This window comes from Colletes latitarsis, chromosome 2 (assembly GCF_051014445.1).
Source record: "Colletes latitarsis isolate SP2378_abdomen chromosome 2, iyColLati1, whole genome shotgun sequence".
NCBI classification, from domain to species: Eukaryota; Metazoa; Arthropoda; class Insecta; order Hymenoptera; family Colletidae; genus Colletes; species Colletes latitarsis.
In genome coordinates, this window is record NC_135135.1 from 10,572,987 (window position 1) to 10,591,892 (window position 18,906).

General features: G+C 38.9%; 1 protein-coding gene across 2 annotated transcripts in view; it reads left to right on the forward strand.

Annotated features, from left to right (window-relative positions):
- The window catches only part of LOC143347792 (uncharacterized), a 41,773-nt gene that overhangs the window by 21,035 nt on the left and 1,832 nt on the right, over positions 1–18,906 (forward strand). For both annotated transcript variants that reach the window (XM_076777318.1, XM_076777326.1), the window contains exon 2: positions 16,793–17,079. In XM_076777318.1, coding sequence (XP_076633433.1) covers positions 16,793–17,079 — 287 coding nt within the window. The remainder of the gene's footprint in view (positions 1–16,792; positions 17,080–18,906) is intronic.

The following is an 18,906-nucleotide window of genomic DNA, read 5'->3' on the forward strand; positions in this document are numbered from 1 at the left end:
TAAAATTCAATAATATTGTTTAAAATTCTAATTTTCTATTATCCTCGTATAAGAAACCAATTTGCTCAGATCTATTTAGTATTAAATGAAATTTAAAAGAAAAACATTGTATTTAGTATTGTTATGGGGACTCGGAAAGAAATTAAATTTTCACTCATTGGGTATTAACCCCTTTTTTATACCAAACTTTCACAATAATGAGGCTACTATACGAAAACAATCGACTACTTTTTGTTTACACGCATGAACAAATTTAGACAAAATTGAACGGTATATTTGAAAATTCACTTATATAAATCGTACGCCAAAGGGTTAATGTGCTGTCATATGCTACAAAAGGGCATATTTGATCATTAGGTAGTGCTTAGAGCATCAATTAGCATTAATTCGGCCCTGGTTCGACCGCTTCCACCATGGAATCTACCGCGATTGTAGTGGATTCCACTATGCGGTAGCTGGTTGCAGGGAAGGTAGCGTTCCAGTTATTGCAATTTAGGATTAACCACGGTTTTGTTATCCGTAACGAGCCGCTAATTGCAGGGATTTACGAATGCGTTAAGCACCAGCAGCTACATGTTCCTTGTCAGAGTGGGGAGGTATAAAGCGCGTCAGCGGATGGTTCTCGTTTATCGTTCAGGGTAACGCATTTGGACCTCGTAAGTTCAGTATAACTGTGTTTTTCTTTATGTACCGATGATAGTACAGTCCACTCTCACATAACGCGGTTCGTTCGTTTTGTGATGTATCGAAACTGTATCGAAATAATACAAATCCAATATAAAATCACAATTTTTCTTAAAGGGGTACTCTGATTAACCTTTCAAAACATCAATTTTGTTTTTATTCAAATTTCTTTGAAGAATTTCAAGTTGTTTCCATAAGTTTGTTGGATGTGATTGTAAGAGAAACGAATTTAATTTTTTTCAAAACTCTAATAACTCGATATAAGATACTCAAGATTATAAACTTTAAGAAAATACATTAAAAGATAACTTTATAAAATGAAAACAGCCCTTAAATCGATATTAAGTACTGTACCACTAGATCGAACAACAACCAAATACATCATAAAGTAGTTTGTTAAATAGAATTTTAATAAATTTTTTACAATCATTCTTAATTGAAAAATGACCTTTCCAACCTTTATTTTTTCTTCTAATTATTATTCCATTTCTTTAATATTTCTATTATCACAAATAACCTTTATACAAACTTTCTGAATAATATTGTTCATCAAATCTGAGGGTTAAAACAGGGTGCATCGATGGCCAATTAAATCATTTCAATCGTATAATTACCCGTGTGTCTAAACGCGTTACAGTTCTGATAGCCAAATTTTTGTATCCTGGTATATAGATCTAAAAGTTCAGAGTGCGGGTGGTATGGTTTACTACAGAAGTGAGGCAATGTTTAAATTATACGCCGCAGAGCAAATCGAGCTTTACGAGGTCTCGGTGCACAGTCTTCCGTTCCACCACCTACGATGGCAATTACAGGGCCTCAAGCAAATCGCGGTTATGCCGTAGAAATACTCTTACTTCCGCAAACTATCACGAGGCTTGTAAAACACATGACGTACGTCCATATTTTAGATACTCGCGTACTCCACATTCATTTAAAAAAAAAATACTTGCTTCGCGTTATCGACATTCCTTCGTATGTATTTATATTAAACGTCATGAACGTTTATAGTCGCGCGTTGCCATAAATCGATCACGCGTGAACCCTACTTGTAAACACAAGTGGAATAAAGTTCAGCAAACAATTTGTCCGATCGACTCCATCGTCAATTCTCCCCACTATTTCGTTTCTTTTTTCTATTCCTCGTCTTTATGCTTGCTCATTTTCCACTTAAGCAATATTATCGATCTTGTATCTTAATTTAAATTCGATATTGTAACCCTCGAAGGAGTACGGCTTCGCCCTCAGGACTTTCCATCGTGTTTCTTTCTTACTGCAATTCGTTCCGCCAAGGATATTTAGTATATCGAAAAGGCGGTGGCCTTTTATGTCAAGTATAATTTACGCGATACAGTTTTATATTTGTCCATAGTGATTTCGTATTTACCATTTCATTATATTTGCTTTATTCTATTCACTCTGTCATAAATTTACACTGACGTTCATGACTATTGTAACTGCCTGGAACTAAGTTTTACAATAATATTTCTGAAATCACTTTAAAGGTTAAAGTCACTGCTTCCATATTTGTAAGTCGAGTTTCCTCAAAGATGATTTTAGCTGTCAAGAAATTTAAAAATTTTCTAAAGCCATAGATGAGAATTCAAAGGTGTCAAGTTCGATGACTTTGCAGACCAAGTTGATCAAATTCCTAACAATAAAGCGATCGTTTGAGAATTGTTTTATAGTTCGATTCAATATGTGTCTGGAATGAAACGTATTATTTTTTAATTTCGTTCAATTTCGTGTAACAGAATCTACCTGACCCAATTTGTAAGATAGATTACACTCTGTACTCGTTACTACGCACCGTGTCGACTAACAATGGGTCAGCTATAATGTTCGAGTCTCCTAAGGATCGCCTAGAGTACTCTAGTTTGAGGTCCTCGAGAGGATCGACTGCACCGACCGTGTAATTGGTCGTAGCCGAGTTTGATGGTACCGTGAACATCGCAGTGATCCTGAGCCGATAGCCTGGGGTGTATTGATTCTCAAGTCTGGCCAATTACGAAACGTGCAATAAGCAATGGTCGTACGACCGTCCGAAGACAAGCTCCCATCTACGATCTCTCGCCACCTGACGCCCTCCATCGTGCGGCTGATTGCTATTCTCTGCCTTCGGGGGCCCTGTGTGCAATGAGCGATGCGTTCATTCATGTCGAACTACGGGGCCGTGTTCCGTCTGCCGAGTGCCCGGAGTACCGAGGCGCTTACTATAATACACAAACATAGAGACGCATCGAAGCTTAGAGGCTGAAAAGAACGCGGCGCGCGGCAGAAACGCCGAACGTTCGAAAAAACTCGGACCAACCGAGATCTCCGGAAGATAAGAACCCTTCGAAAGATGATAATTGTGATTACTTTGTTAAAATTCGTGTACTGTTTGATGCACCAGTACCAGTGTTGGGCAAAAGGTACTTCGAATAACGAATGAAGTTTATTCTTTAAATTATTGCGTCAAGTCACCGGGTATAAACAAAAGAAATTCTCTCTCCGATTTATATTAACGTTTGCTCCTTATTTGAATTTGAAGTCTCTTATTTGCAACTGTAAGACTTAATTTTCCGCCATTTTATTCCATTACTCAGTCAGACACGGGTTAAGAGGTTAACGAACCACAGAGTAGAGATCGGAATGCTGAAAGCGATCACCTGTGTCCTTTGGCTGGTTTCAGCGATACACGTAGGCATACTCGTATATATTTCGTTACGTAAAACGCGAAAACTATGTTAAATATCCAAGGATATATTATCCACCGCCGAAAACTTTCGAACACCGTCGGAAAGGTCTTCGCGTTTCGCTTTAAGTTATCGGCCCGTGAAACGCGATTTTTCCGCGACGTTGTCGCGAGAACGTCTGGAACGAACAGGATACTCGCAAAATGTAAATAAATCGGCCGATGTTATCTCGACTAATAAAGCCGGTTTATCTTGTACGAGCGAAAATTCAATCTCTAGACCAAGCCTCGCAACGATGGATTACATTAATTCATTATCGAGATAAGTATCTTTCTGTTATAAAATGCGCGCGGTTGGTCGGTTTTATAAATCGTTCGCCGGTTCACTGAGACGCCGGACGATCGGTTCGCTCGTTTCTCGCGCCTCCCGATGAAAAGAAAAGCAAATAAAACAATGACCACGCATCGGGAGACTCTCGGTCACGGATCGTGGGTGGAGCCAGCGGGTTTGTGCCTGACCACTGACAACTTTGATTCAGTACGATTGTTGTAAAGTCGGTTCAATGATCGCCGCGACACACGAACGGCCACCGTTCCTCGATCTCAGCAACCGAGCACGCACGCACGAATCACACGAACGTTTTTGCCACGGACACGCCGCCGAACCAGTCACGTTTACACACAAGGTACCACGTGCTCGTGACTCGATCGCGTTTCAATTTCTACATGCAAACGTGGCTCTCGAGGGGATCCGGACTAGCGTACTCCACATCGACGTCCATTGCGAGCTATTTACATCATCGAAAAACGTTAATTTTAACTTCCACGCGTACGGAGTGGCTCACCGGATATATCACCACCTCGATTCCTATCATCATTATCATCTACGCGTAGCAAGAAGTGTTTTGAGAGAGTAGTTTCGAGAGAGGTACATCCTATTAAGGGGGCAGTCTCGTGTGAGACCTCAAAAATATCAATTTTTTATTTCATTTTTTGAAATAAAAGATGTTCCAAATTTTTCTATACACGAGTAAAACTAAGACTAAAATGTTATGTAACAAAAAATCCATAAATGCTTTGTTAAGAGGTTATGAGAAAAATATGAAATGTCGCCTGGCTTTGTTGAAACACTTTTAGCATCGACGTACTATTGAATTTATTGTCGACTTCAGTTGGTTGCGATTTTGTGGAAATTCTTCACACGCAATATTGATTTTCGCAATTAATTAATCTCTTGTACGCATTTCTGTATTGTAAACTTTCTCTATCAGAGTGCTCTATAAGTAAAAATCTAAAGGGGTAAGGTCAGGTGATCTAGGGGGCTAGAGATTTAGTTCTATCTTACTCAGAGATATTAGAAACATAATGTTCCATAATTAGTATCTAGTTCTATCTAGGGGGCTAGAGATCTAATTATAATTATCTTAATTATAGTATTGTTTTGAAATCTTGACTTTGTTTTGTTATTTGACGAGATGACGTCTTACAAAATGTATATTTTTATTTCTTTATCTATTATATATTAAAACATTTCTATTTGAATAATCTAGCTATTTAAATCTAACTATTTGAATTTTCTAGCACACAATTTTGAAATATTTGAGAAGTTCGAGGAGTCATTGAAGATTTCATTATCTTTCTTGGCGTTAAAAATTGAAAATAAAAATAATAATACAATTTATATCAGTAAAGAAATTTCTTATGAAAAATATCGTATCCATTCCTAGGAACCTCCATCTTGCAAAAATTCGATGAAGTCGAAATCGAACAGTCGTGATTTTTGTTCTTTAGTTCGAAACTCGTTACGATGAACGAGCAATTTAATTTTGACAAAACGAGAATAGGAAAGGAGTGGTTGTCGAAAAATTAGAGGATCTTATGTGCGCGTGGCTCGTATTTTAATCAATGTACCGAACGGGGCGCGTTGATCATTAAAAGCATCGACGCGATGACACTTCGTGACAGACTCGAGCGACTTTATGACCCCGAGGTCGAGGTCGTTATCGGCTCGGCGTGTTCGACAATGCGTGGAAATCGTAAAGATCCTAAAGGGACCTCGAGGCGTGGTACACGCATCCAGTTCCATTTAAAAGCCCCGCTGACATCTCTGTATATGCCCGGTGCGCGAGATCCTCGTAAAGGGCACTATAAGCTGCGGCATGAGAGTTCAATTTTATGCCCCCATCGAGACGGACGGGGACCGCCCGTCGTTAGTCACACAAAAATCTCTGCTATGTTTAATGTGACGCGAGCTGCGCAATTTTACGGTTTTCCGCGAAATAATTTCCCTCGATCCCGATAACGTTGTTGCCTTTCTGCCGGCGGTCCGTTTGCCGCCGCGAAGAATAAAGATATTCTCATTAGGAGAACGCAAGGCCCCCTTAAAGATAAACCGGGCCCTCTAATGGAATCCTTGATACATGTTGCAAACGAGATTTTAAATATCCCTGTACACGGATATCGCTGTTCTCGTTTTCTCCAAGAGGAAATTATTATTTTACAAGCAGCAGATACATATGCTTAAAAGGTACGTTCTAAAATTGTCTCGAAGATTAAAAGTATCCACTGAAAATTTCGACAGTTTTAACTATCGCTTTCTGAATATTAGTAAGTATCCAAATTGCGATATTACGAGAACGTTAAAATTTTTTTAGCGAAACATGGAGAAGGAGTTATTGTCATGAGGGTTAAAAATTAATAGGATTATTGAATCATGGAGAATTAAATGTCTCATAGTATATACACTTTTTATAAAATATCTTTAATTTTATTCTATTACTCAACGAATTCTCGTGAATGAGAGGGCCCTTATCTCTGTTACTATAAACATTCGATCCTCTATTCTGGTACCAAAGTTATACTAGGTCTCGTAAAGATAGATTAATTTTTGGTAAATAAACGCCTTGTCAGAGCTTACATATTTCACCAAAAATATTGAATAATAACATATAAAGAAAAACCTATTCATAAAGATAGATTAATTTTTGGTAAATAAACGCCTTGTCAGAGCTTACATATTTCACCAAAAATATTGAATAATAACACATAAAGAAAGATCTATTCCTTCGGTAAATAAATCTTGAAAATATCTGTGGTGTACAGTTGTGTCACGCGGAATATGTTTTATTCCGTCGACTACCTTAATTCCGATTCTATTAAGCGACGAGATCGTTCGTAAATGCTTCGTGACTAGATATAATCCACCGAGAGCGGTATGAATGGGAAGTTTACGAGGCGAGTCGTAAAAACGCGTCGCGAAATCGAACGCGCGACAAACGGCAAATTGCCCTCGGTCGCGACGAAACGAAACGACCAGTTTCTGGCCATTGTGCATCGTCCCTGCGCATCTAATGTTCGAACGGAAGTTTGAGAAAAGAAAAAAAAAGGCAGCGAATCCGCCTCCCATGCGAAACGTAAAATTCTTACGACGCGGTACGCCGTGGTTTTCTAATTGCGAACGTGCAAGAACAGAAGATACGTACGAGCGTGAATGAACAAGGGGAGTGGAAAATATTTTCCCTCTATATCTTTCTCTTGGAATGTTCCAAGAAAGATCAGTCGTCGCTAAGAACTAGACTGACAAGAATGCGCGCGATGAATAATGCATATTATTGGCCATTAATCACAATGTTCCTTTTATTCTGTTTTAAACGCACCGACCGCGGCAATTTCACAATCGTTTGCATAATCTACTTTTCTTGCGCGTAATGTCGCGTCGTGAGTATTCATCGCCCTCGTGAATATTCATGATGATCCTTCGCGCGAAAGCAAGGAAAGCCAACAATCACTGAGAGACGGCGAACCGATACCGTTTTTTACCTTGGTTTCCTCATTCGTGATCCTGCAAGAACGTTTCGGTCGAAACTTCGTTTAATTACTAATGAAATAGCGGATTAATCGTCGATAGTAACAGAACATCGATATTTCCAACAACAAATGGAAATATGGAAACTTGGAAGATGGTTGTTATGGACCTGCATGAACTGTCAAATTACTGGTGATTATCACTTGATCAATTGCTTTTAGCAAGTCCCAAATCAGGACTTCTTTCTGGAAAGTTTTCGTTCTGTGCGTGGGAGGTGCACTTAAAACATTTACATCAAAATCAGACAGTAACAGCAGGTTTCTATAACCAAGATCGTTTTCATTGTTTACAAGTAGTTTTAATAGAGAAACGATCGTTATTAATGAAGCATTATTAGTTGAAAATTATATTTGGGAACTTGTATAATCGCTATACTATTCGATAGCTGCAACATTTTTTAACTGGCAAGAATTTCAACGATAGTGAATATGTGAAATCAACATCAAATGAGTTTTTTAATTCAAAATCTTGAAGAAAACAATACAATAGGTTCCTTCGTAAATTATTATTTTGAAATTTTGAATATTATTTTCTTTCCTTTGAAGGGTCCAACGCGATCGTGTGATATTACGATAAGAACGTTACAAACGTTTAAATTGAAGTGTGAAAAATAATACCCTGGTAGCCGATTATTGATAATACAGTGGTTCAAAGTAAAACTCGAACAGCTATATCAAAACCGATATAATACCAAATACCGAAATAAATATATCGTTTCGATATTTAGGTAAGATTAAGAATTATTAAAGGCACCGTTGTGGTTTAAGGGTGCTATTATTGTATATCGATTTCGATACGAGAGAGCATCAAAATAACGATAAGAAAAGAATTTTGGTTCTCTGTTTAAGAAAAATTTTAAAAATTCTAAGGCGATCAAGAAACCGAAAATATAGTCGATAAATGTAGGTACATATATTAATATTTATGGTCGAACGAAGGTAGTAACGATATTTTGCATTACGGTAGGAACCCCTGAAGACGACAAAGACAAAATCGAAAGATAGAGAGAAGAATGAACTTTCTCTCGCGATGGTAGAGGCTATTGCCTTGGCTATGAGTTTACATTGATGATTTCAGCGTCGCTGTACGCGCGTAGATCTGGCGAAACGCCGAGCCACGCACGATCTTTCAATGGAAAAAAGGGAGAAGACAGGCTGTCGCGCAATCGTTCGGAAAAGAAAGAAGGCAGGAGGACGCGAGAGAGTCGCGATACCATCGACCGCGATTTACGCATATACAATCGGCCTCCGCGAGCGCTTTCTTGCGCACGTGTGCGCACGCGTGTGCGGCCTATTGCCGGCTGAGGATTCAAGATAATGTAATCGACGATGACATTGAACGCCGTAGTAGCCGATCTCGTGCATTCCAGCGCTCCGAGCCCCCTCAACCTCTCTTGCCACGATGCGGTCGTGAAACGTCGTTCCCGATCAACGCTTGCACCGATGCCAACGGTAGACTGTCACCTCTGGATATAAACGATAGATGACGTCAGTATGACATCAGTGATCCATATCGTCGTAATACCGTAAAGCACCTTCGGACGCGTATACGCGAAAGTACTGCAGAATCGATCATGGGATACCTTCCACGACGACAAACTGTGACGATGGTGCAACTGGGAGAAGCAACAGAAATGAATAAATACAACTACGATGACGGCCAGCTGGATAGAGAGCAGAAGAAATCGATGCATACGTTCAATAATACGAAACTATGACAAAGGTGTATCAGGTATAAAGAACAACAGAAATGAATAAACACAACTACGATGACGGCCAACTGGATAGAGAGCAGAAGAAATCGATGCATACTTTCAATAATATGAAACTATAACAATGGTGTATTAGGTATAAAGAACAACAGAAATGAATAAACACAACTACGATGACGGCCAACTGGATAGAGAGCAGAAGAAATCGATAGATACCTTCAATAATATGAAACTATGACGATGGTGCATGTCAGGTATAAAGAAAAACAGTAATGAATAAATACAAAAACAATGATGACGACCAATAGTGTATCAAGTAGAAGCAACAATAGCAATTAATAAATACGAAAATAATGGTAACGACCACCGGGATGAGAAGCAGAAGAAGTCGAAGAAGCCTTCACTAATGCGAATGTATGATGGTATATCAAATATAAACAACAGGAATGAGTAAATACGAGAACAACGATAGCGACCACCTGGATGACGAGTAGAAGAAATCGATGTATAGCTTGAATAGTGCAAGATTGCGACCAAGTATAAACAACAACAGAAATGAATAAATGTGAGAACAATGACGACCACCGGGGATGGAGAAGAGAAGAAATCGATGCATACCTTGAATATAGCGAGAGTGTGACGATGGTGTAACAGGTAGGAACAACAATAGGCGACAGAAACGAATAAGTACGAGAACAACGATGACGACGAACGGGGGACCAGCGGGAAGAAAAAGGTGGAAGAGGAGGAACGGTGCAAAGAAGGAGCAAAAGGAAGTTGGGAGCGTCAGAATTGGCGGGTGGAAGGTAAAGGATGGAGGTTAACGTGCAACCCTGGCGAGTTAAAATCCTTCGGCGTAGCGGCTGTTTATGGGTGGGGTCGTCCACTGACAGGGAATATCCGACGCGCTAGTCTCGCCAGACAAAATGCAAATCTTCTTGCGCACCGGTAATCTGTCTGACGCATCCGTAACGTCGGGTTTCATTGGCGGAGGACATCGTTCGGGATCGATGTTAATCTGGTTTTCCAATCTCGTACAGAAAATAGACGTCGTTTGGAAAGAAGTACGACGAGATCGGGAGTTTTGCTATTTTGAACGGTTGATTCGATAGGAAGTCGTCGAGCAATCCGCGTTAGTGGATTCATGCTCGACGGAAGAGATGGTGTAGCGATAATAAAGGTTAATGGATATACGTTATCGTATCGTTTTGCGATTCGATGCGAGGAGAAAGCTCGACGCCTCTGCAGACTATTCCCCGACGACCCTCCGCGTGCGTCTCGTATTAAATGTTGCGTGCTGTGCATAACCTGCCTCTTCCTATGGTGCCCACCGGTGTATTCGCACATAGTACGCTATATTCTTGTCGTAGGTGCGGATGAGGATGGTACACCTTCGGTGTACAAACACGATTTGTGCATACGCACATGTGCGCTCGTACAACGCGTATGTGGAAAGAGACTGAGAGGGAAGCTGCCAGGAGGAGATGCAGAAACGCGTCCCACTTACCATTTTCAATGACGTCGCATTAATGAGACCGTGTTCCTAAACTACAACGTTCGCGATAGCCAACGTTTCGGTGTTCAGTAAGGCATTTACCCCCAAAACTGGAGAAAAACCATTTTATAAAAATACTCTTCTAACGAGAAATTCTTTCGTTGATAGTTGAACGTATGGGCCATGGTTCAGTACAATCTTTCTATCATGTATTAATTTGGGACAAGAAAAAAATTTTAGCTTCGAAATTGGAGCTAAATATAGTAGAATGGTGAAAAGCTCAAGTTAAAATAACTTCTAAAGTAGTCAATTTGTAAGAATAAGAGATATTCATTGGTACATACAAAAATGTACAATTTTGTTTAAGAAAAGAGCTGATCTTGCAATCATCGAAACATCTTCACACAATTTATTAATTCATGTGCTTACACGGAATAGAGGTCTTAGCAATTAATGCTTCTCAAACTTTCTATCTTGAAAATATTATTGCACAAATTGTTTTTAATTATTTGACATTTACAAAATCCATCAAATACAAAAGTTTCTTACAACTCGCTGATATTTGTTAGGCTTGGTCGGAAGCGAGAACAAGATTGGATTTGTCACGCAGGAGGCACTCTAACGCGGACGAGCCTTGAAATCTTGCTACATTAATGAAGTCGGTTGTATGGTTACGAAAACACTCTAGACGTAGTTTTTTCAATATTTGCTCAACAATGTTCAACCGTTCTATTGCATAACTTACACTTCATATACTGAAGATTGTGAATAATTCGCTTCTGAAGTAAGAAACTAATGCGCACTTACTTCAGTAATTTCACGCTTAATTGTGACTACAATTATAGTTTCACAGTGTTCGAGTGTACGAGACAGTTACTCCCATATTTTTTCAACACAATTAGAATTCTTAGAATGAACATACCTTTTCCTTAAGAAACGAATGGTACAAAAGTTACAGCGAACACGTCTCATTTTCTTGGAACAAAAAATTACTGTTATCGTTACGTTTCGTTATTGTTCCCCGCGTATTGTGACTATTGGGGAATCCTACATGCTCAGAGCACGCATCGTTCGGCGTCCCGTTGCGTTAATTCATAATTTCATACACGAAATACGCATCGATTGTCAGTATCTGCCAATTTGCCGGGCACATTCGTGTCTGGCAATGATATTGCGCTCTTTCTTTCGGGATAATGTCTTCGCCGGGACAGTACTCTCTCTTTTCTCCCTTGTTCGGCCGAAAGAGGCGAAGGTGGAGGCTAATCACCACGCAATCACCGCTCCCGGTGCGGCCAACTCCGACCCGTTCTCAGAAAGCAGCAACCGCCTTTTGCCGCCTCGGGGCATTCACCACCGAGGTACTGGCATAGCAAAACCAACAATCTTCGTCCTCTTCACCGCGGAAAAAAAGGCCTCTACCCTCCACCCTCTTCTCCGCCCCTTTTCTCCAAATCACCGGAGGGCCGACCGATCGGCCGACTACCGGCATACAGGAAATCCATCGCGAGAATGGCGGCAATTCCACTTTGAGAACCGATCAGGAGATGTCGAACGTACGTATTAAACATCGGAGTAAGCAATCTTCCGAACACGACATTGCCCGGAATGCGGATCATTGGGATGCTGTCCAGATACCACCGTTATTATAACCCGCGAAGGTTGCGATCTAAAATTCCGTAACGATTTTCAACCATCGGATCGTTTCTTCTCGATTTAGCGACCCCGGCAAGATAACGCAGAAACCGTGTCGATGAGACACGAGTAATCGTAAATTTTGCTCTTATTGGAAATAGCGGAATAAAAATAAAACATACAGTTCAGATACTTTTTAAACTAAACTTTGTCTTTATTTGGAACACTTGGAAGGGCACGTCTGAAACTGCCAGAATGAAGAGAGGTCAGAGATCGGTCCTATTTATTGTCTAAATAAACCAAAAGGGACACGGCTGCACTTTCTTGGCTCTCGAAAAATGAAACGCAACACGCGCGTCAATGGTTTTGGCAAATGAAAGAAAACGTTCTCTTTTTGAAAGAGACGACCAGTTCTCGTGGTCCAGTATCGTGGAAATGGAAAACACCGGGTACCCAGGAGTGCACCGGAATGACTGGCGATGCAAATTGTTACAGTTGGGAGCGATGGTCGTTAGAAGTATACACAATATGGGGTGCACCTTTAACGGCGGCTGCGTACACCCACGCGGTATGTATATCTCGCGATACGAGTTGCCTGGAACCCAGCGTCGGAGAGCAATTCCGGGAGAAGAAGAGGAGGCGTGAGTTTACGATAAGATACACACGTGCGACGGCTCCCTCCAGTCTCTGTGCAACGGGCTAATCGAATCGTGACTTATTGTTAGGCTAAGTCCATATTTAAATACGCGAGAGAGATACGTTCGTTAGAACTTTCCGGTTAACGTCTGAATACTGGCTTAATTCAGCACGGAGGATCGAGACCGGGAACAATTTTCAATGCCCCCGTACAATTGACAGCACCGAACCCTGTCTGTTCTCATTGTGAGCGGATTAGTTATTGTCAAAGCCGTTCGCATCGAACGTCTTGAAAGTTGGCTAGGCCGTGCAGTTAATTTTGGATTGGCAACGCGTGCTTTCGCTGTCGAGTTTCTAAGTGAAATATCGACGTTAATACAATATATACCATTGAATCCGGAATCGACTTTTTATCCTACCCACCTGTAATACTTTACAAGATTTAGCGGCGTAAATTAGGTCAGTTTGTATTCGTATGTATGATTATGATTCGCTTTGACCCTCCATGTTTTGTCACTGCTTTGATCTTGTTTTTATAAAACTTTTAATTTGACGCGTTCACGCAGAATACCCTGGGTTTTCGGAACGAAAAATGATACTTTTATTGTGGAAAGCTTACATTTTAAAAAGAAATACTCTGCATTTTATGCTTAACTGAAAATTTCATTGGGTATTGTAGGAGATTTGTATCGAATATTTGTGCCACGCTGTAGTTTTGTTGGATGTTAATTTATGTGAAAAAGGGTTGAAAGTGTTTTGTTCCAGAAGGAATGGGTAACCCGGGACAGCGAGTGGTTGTGAAAGACAAACGTGATTATTATATGACATTAATTTGTGTAAAAAGATTGTGTGCTTGGTGTATTTCAAATTCGCTTATACAATTATATCATTCCAAATAGAATTCTCTTCATTAAATCCTACAAATTGATACGTTTCGAAACAAGGAAGGACATATTATTTTTTCGATTCTATTAGATTAAAATAAATCTTTCAAGCTTTCTTAGCTAAGCCCCTGATAGAACATTGCTAAAATGGAATTGGAATCCAAAATTCTCCAATATCGTTTCGAGAAACGAACTTTGCAAATGCCTGGAAACATTGCAGACTTCTTTCAACCGATTATTTTTATCTCGATAACGTTAAATCCTTTCTTATCTCATGCAAATTCTATAATAAGCTCGATCTCAGAACCGAAAATATTTCAGAAAGTAACAAAGTTTCGGAAGATTGGAAATCCATTGATTTAACTAATATTTAAGAACGTCATTCCCAGGATCATGAAACTGCCAAAAGGATTAAAAACCATTGTAATAGAGAGTTCGTAGCGTGATAAGATAAAAGGAGCCGTTAATCGGAACTGAAAAACATTCCTTGACACGGTTTCCAATCGATCTTTCGATTTCATTGGAAAAGTTTGAGCGTGGATGTGAGGTGCGCATCATCGCACGACACACGTGCGCTCTTGCTGTTCACTGCGCTAAGACGTATGTTCGTTCACGCGTGACTGACGTGCGAATTGCATGAACGATCGTATCGAATCGCCGTGACAGCTCGCGCCTGAACACTCGTACCGACGCTTCGGATGGATGTACACGCACGCACGGGCAATTAACGCGCTTTAATTACCCCCGCGGTGGTCCCGGGCCTCTTTATCGATACGCTTGATAGCTTCGTCGATCACAAATTCGCGAATCGCCTAAGTCACGTCGCGAGTCAGCCCGATAATTTGTGATCAAATTTCGTCGCAACCGTTCATACTGTGTGAAACTGACGTTAAATTGAACTGAAAGTAAGTTGAAACTGCTTTTTAGTATTTTATAATTCAGAAAATAGTAATGAGTATTATTTTACACAATTTTATTGAAACGTGTCTTTACAATTAGAGAATTAAATAGACGATTATTATTTGTGAAAAGCACGGATGTAGATATAATTTTAGGAAAAAGTTCGATATCCATGGCTTGAAATTATATTTTCGAGAATTTTTCGCATATTTGATATTAGTTTGTCATCTATTATTGCAAGCTTATTTATTTATTATTTATTTCAAGTTATTTCACTTTAAAGTATGGAAAACAATAAAAATCAGCAAAAGAAGTGATATATATTTTTTGTTTTAATTTTTACCAATTTAAGTGATTTTAAATCTAATATCATTCTATTGATATTCTGATTGACCTCCACTTCTTTTTATTCAAAATGACATTTTTGGAATTAAATAAAGGGTGATGGTTATTCTCGTGGTCACGTATTTTTGAAAAAGTTTGCAACGTTCTTCCAGCATCTTTTAATTTTAATGAACTTGTCGTCATACACGCTGGATACAGGTAAACCTCAATGTACACTTTCGAACACCATAAACGTCACTGGGAATACTCCAAAATAAAAAGTACACCATCGAAGTGTATCGAATGTTAAGTTTATGCGAATAACCCGGAACACCTCGGGGGCGTGACTGTTAAAGTATAAAAAATACGATCGTCCCGATGAATCATTCGTACTTCGCACCTCGTGCGTTATTGAAATTTTGGGCCGAAAGTAATTTGCGTTTGATAATACGGCGAGTAAATCAATTTTAATGGGCGTTTTCGTTTACGTTTACACGAAATTCAACAATAATGAAGCTCGCGTGATATTTATTAACCTGGCGGGGGTCTGGCCTCGTAAAAAGTTCGAGAGATCTATACGCCTTCAGGGTGAGTTCGCGAAATACGGAATTGCGAAGGAAGTCGTAAGCCGGGACATTTAATTGCGCAATAAATCCTGATTCTCCGATTTGCAACCCATTTCCTACTGCGGGGGCGACGATTGGTCGCTGTTAAATTGGCGCGTAGGTGCAACGTAGGTACCTACGTATCTATGTAGGTACGCCGACTGTGAAAGTCGGAAGAGTTCCTTCTCTTTCCCTTTCGACGATCTCTCTATCGTCTCTATATTCGTTGATCTGACATTTTTCAACGACGAACATTCGTAAAAGTGAGATGCATATCTCAAACTGACAATTAAATGATTTCATCGGTCGAGTATTAGCCGTGACGTGTTGTGGGGCAAGTTGTAAGTAAGACGACGCGTTACTTGAATTCGAATCAACGTTAACTCGTTCAATTGTTTCTCGATCTTCTACTTAGGCGATTAGAACTCCGGTGTCGAGATAATATTAACGCACTTGAGGCCAGAATTGAATTTTAGTTGCATAGGATTTCTTTAAAACGCGTGTAAGCGAACCTCGATTGACTGTTCGATATTTCTGACTTTCACATTAGAATTTTAGAAAAATATCAAGAGTCAATTTTGTTATTTTGCAATCTTGTTATGAACGAAAACTAGATTTATATTATAGAACGTTTAGAATTATTTACTTGATATACTTGCAAATTTTAAAGACTAGTACATCGATTTAAAGAAAACATAATTTGTATATGTACATTTTTAATATGGAGTTTTAAAAAATAATCAAGTATGAATCGTATGGACTTGATGTACTTATTTTACTTTTTCTTGAAATTTTTTTGATATATCTTTGAAGGTGAATGTAACTTTCTATTATCAAAACAATCATCTATATTTATAGTGAATAGTGTCTTAAAACGAAAAGTAATTTGACAGGACAGGACATTTTTAATTAAAAATTTTGATATCTAGTGTTTTCGTTTATATTTATACAGAGTTTTAAATAGCTATTGGGCAAACAACATTTTGTAACTTTTATCTGCATAAAATTAAACATAATCATAGACATATTTATTCAAAAATAAAACCCTTACTAATGAATATTAATTTGAAGCTGATCGGTTACATAATGCTTGTAACAATAGTGTTATGGTGAATAAATATCGACCAATAATTCCTACACAAATTTAATCCAATAAACATGACCGAATATTATATACTATTTTGAGCTGTGTATAAAAATTTAACTTTGAATTATAAAGTCTGCATGTAAAATAAATTTTCTCGAATCCAGTGTCAGAAAGTTTCGATTATCGTTCTCATTAGTCAAAATTTTGCACCTTGCCTACAAATTCGATCCCGAAAAATGAATTGGCCTACATGGAAGGTATTCTTCTGACATGTGTTGTTTCCATTGTATTGCAGATTCGGTGGCACAGACGATTACCTTCACGAGCCTCGCATTTTTCCTGAGTTCGGGCCTGAATACGGTTTCAGGTGTACCTGCGTACGGCCTTCGTACAGGCGTATCGAACACGAATAATATGGATCGGTGGTTGGCGCCGTGTGGTAATCCGGTGGCGATGCAGTTCAAGAAGATGCCCCAGCGACACAGCGTGCACAGGACGCTAAAGAGGGTGCGAACGCAGCTCAGAGTCGCTCAGAATCACTACAGGTTGCATCTCAAGGATGTGCACGAGATATATTCGAAGGTAAATCGCAATTCCCGACCTGACCGCGATTCGTAATTAATCACTGAACCGCGCTAGGGTATATGAGAGTGGGCGTCTCTTTCAGGTAGAATCGCACGTGCGCACAACAGAGTATTACTAGTGCTAAAGTCCTACTTTCTGTTCTGCCTGTAATTTGCATTCGTTACGATCTGCCACGCATAAGCGTAATTGCATTTTTATGAACAGGCACGCTCGTTTATTTTCTGCGTTACTTCCGAGCTTTGTTAGCTGAAATCGAATGGTTTCATCAAACCGGCCATTTACGATTGAGAAGATTGGCCTTTTTTCGATTATACTGCTCAAATAACTAATGTGATATTATTACGACGCCCATTGACTCGTGATAAAACCTAGTATTATAATAATTATTTTCTCAGCACGCGAGTACTCGTTGAATGCCTCCAACAATTTTATAACATTAGAAAACAGTGTTTTATACTTTATACTAAATTTAATATAGTTTCTTCGGTCCTGCATGATGGAATGTAGAAAAATCAATATATCAGCACCAAAGTTATTAGATTGACTATGATATTTAATCTATGAAATCGATATGATTGACAATCGACGTGGATGTCAGGAATAGGTAAAACAATATCACGGAAAAAATTATTTTTCTTTCAAACGCTTCTTTTGCGAGATATTAAATAATTGCACAAACAATTTTTGAAATGTCTTAAAAAAAGCACACGTCGATATAATTTTCAATACGTAAAACTGTAGGATTAAATAATATAAATTAGTAAAAATACTGTTCCTATTTTGCACATATAACTAATTATGGCCAAATATTGGGAAGATTTTCTTTACAACCTCAATCTTTTCCTATGAATTTTTGCGTTTGCAGGAACTCTTCGACAAGAATTAGAAGTCCACTCGGGAAATTGTTATCGAATATAGTAGATATTTCAGAAATCGATCATTAGTCTCGCACGCGTATCGGTACGTCAACCATTAATGCAAATCAAAATTTACATAATATTTTTCACCGTATATTCATGAGAGGATTATTAATGGATTTGCATTATCGATGCTTTCCGATTGAAAATGAGTCTAAACACGGCCTCGCTAGAATCATTTTTAATTTCACGTGGTTGGAAGTTTCTTTGGAAGTGAGCAGAATATCGTATAATTGAACATAAGTTGGATTAAACCCTGTTTAGATTTGCTCTCGTTGAGAAAATCACACGAAGTCATCGACGATACTCTCGCGAGGACTCATTGACCGAGAGAAAAATGTCTATTTTAATTCCTGTATGACAGTCGATCCTGTTTGCGTATCTTATCGCTTTCAATTGTGACTATCGGTCACTCGAGTCGATGAAGCTAAAGAAATATAAACAAGTTAAAGAAAGGAGGATTAGTAGCAGAAAGTGCAGGTGTTTATTGCAACATAGAACAACACAATTTATTTCTAATTCTTTTTATGATTCGAAGACCCTCAAAACCTAAGTAAATAGTAATTTAGTAATAATACATTCATCCTAAAAGTGTACTTTGGGACTCACTAAAAATATAAAGGATGCAAACCTTACTGACCACAATTATAAAATAAAATGAAGACGAACCATTTAACTACCTCCAAGGACTGCTACTTTTGCTTTCTGCGATTATTTTTAGATTGTAAAATATAAGGAGAGTTTTCAGAACCATTTGAAGAAAGTGATTTAGAGTATCGAGTGTTTCGAGAGTAAAGATTACGTTAAGTCCCAAATTTGTTGTCCAAAACGAAACTGTAAGAAAACCTGTGACGTTGAGACGAGATTCAGCATCCTCGGGGCTGAAACTAAAACCTATAAATTCCAC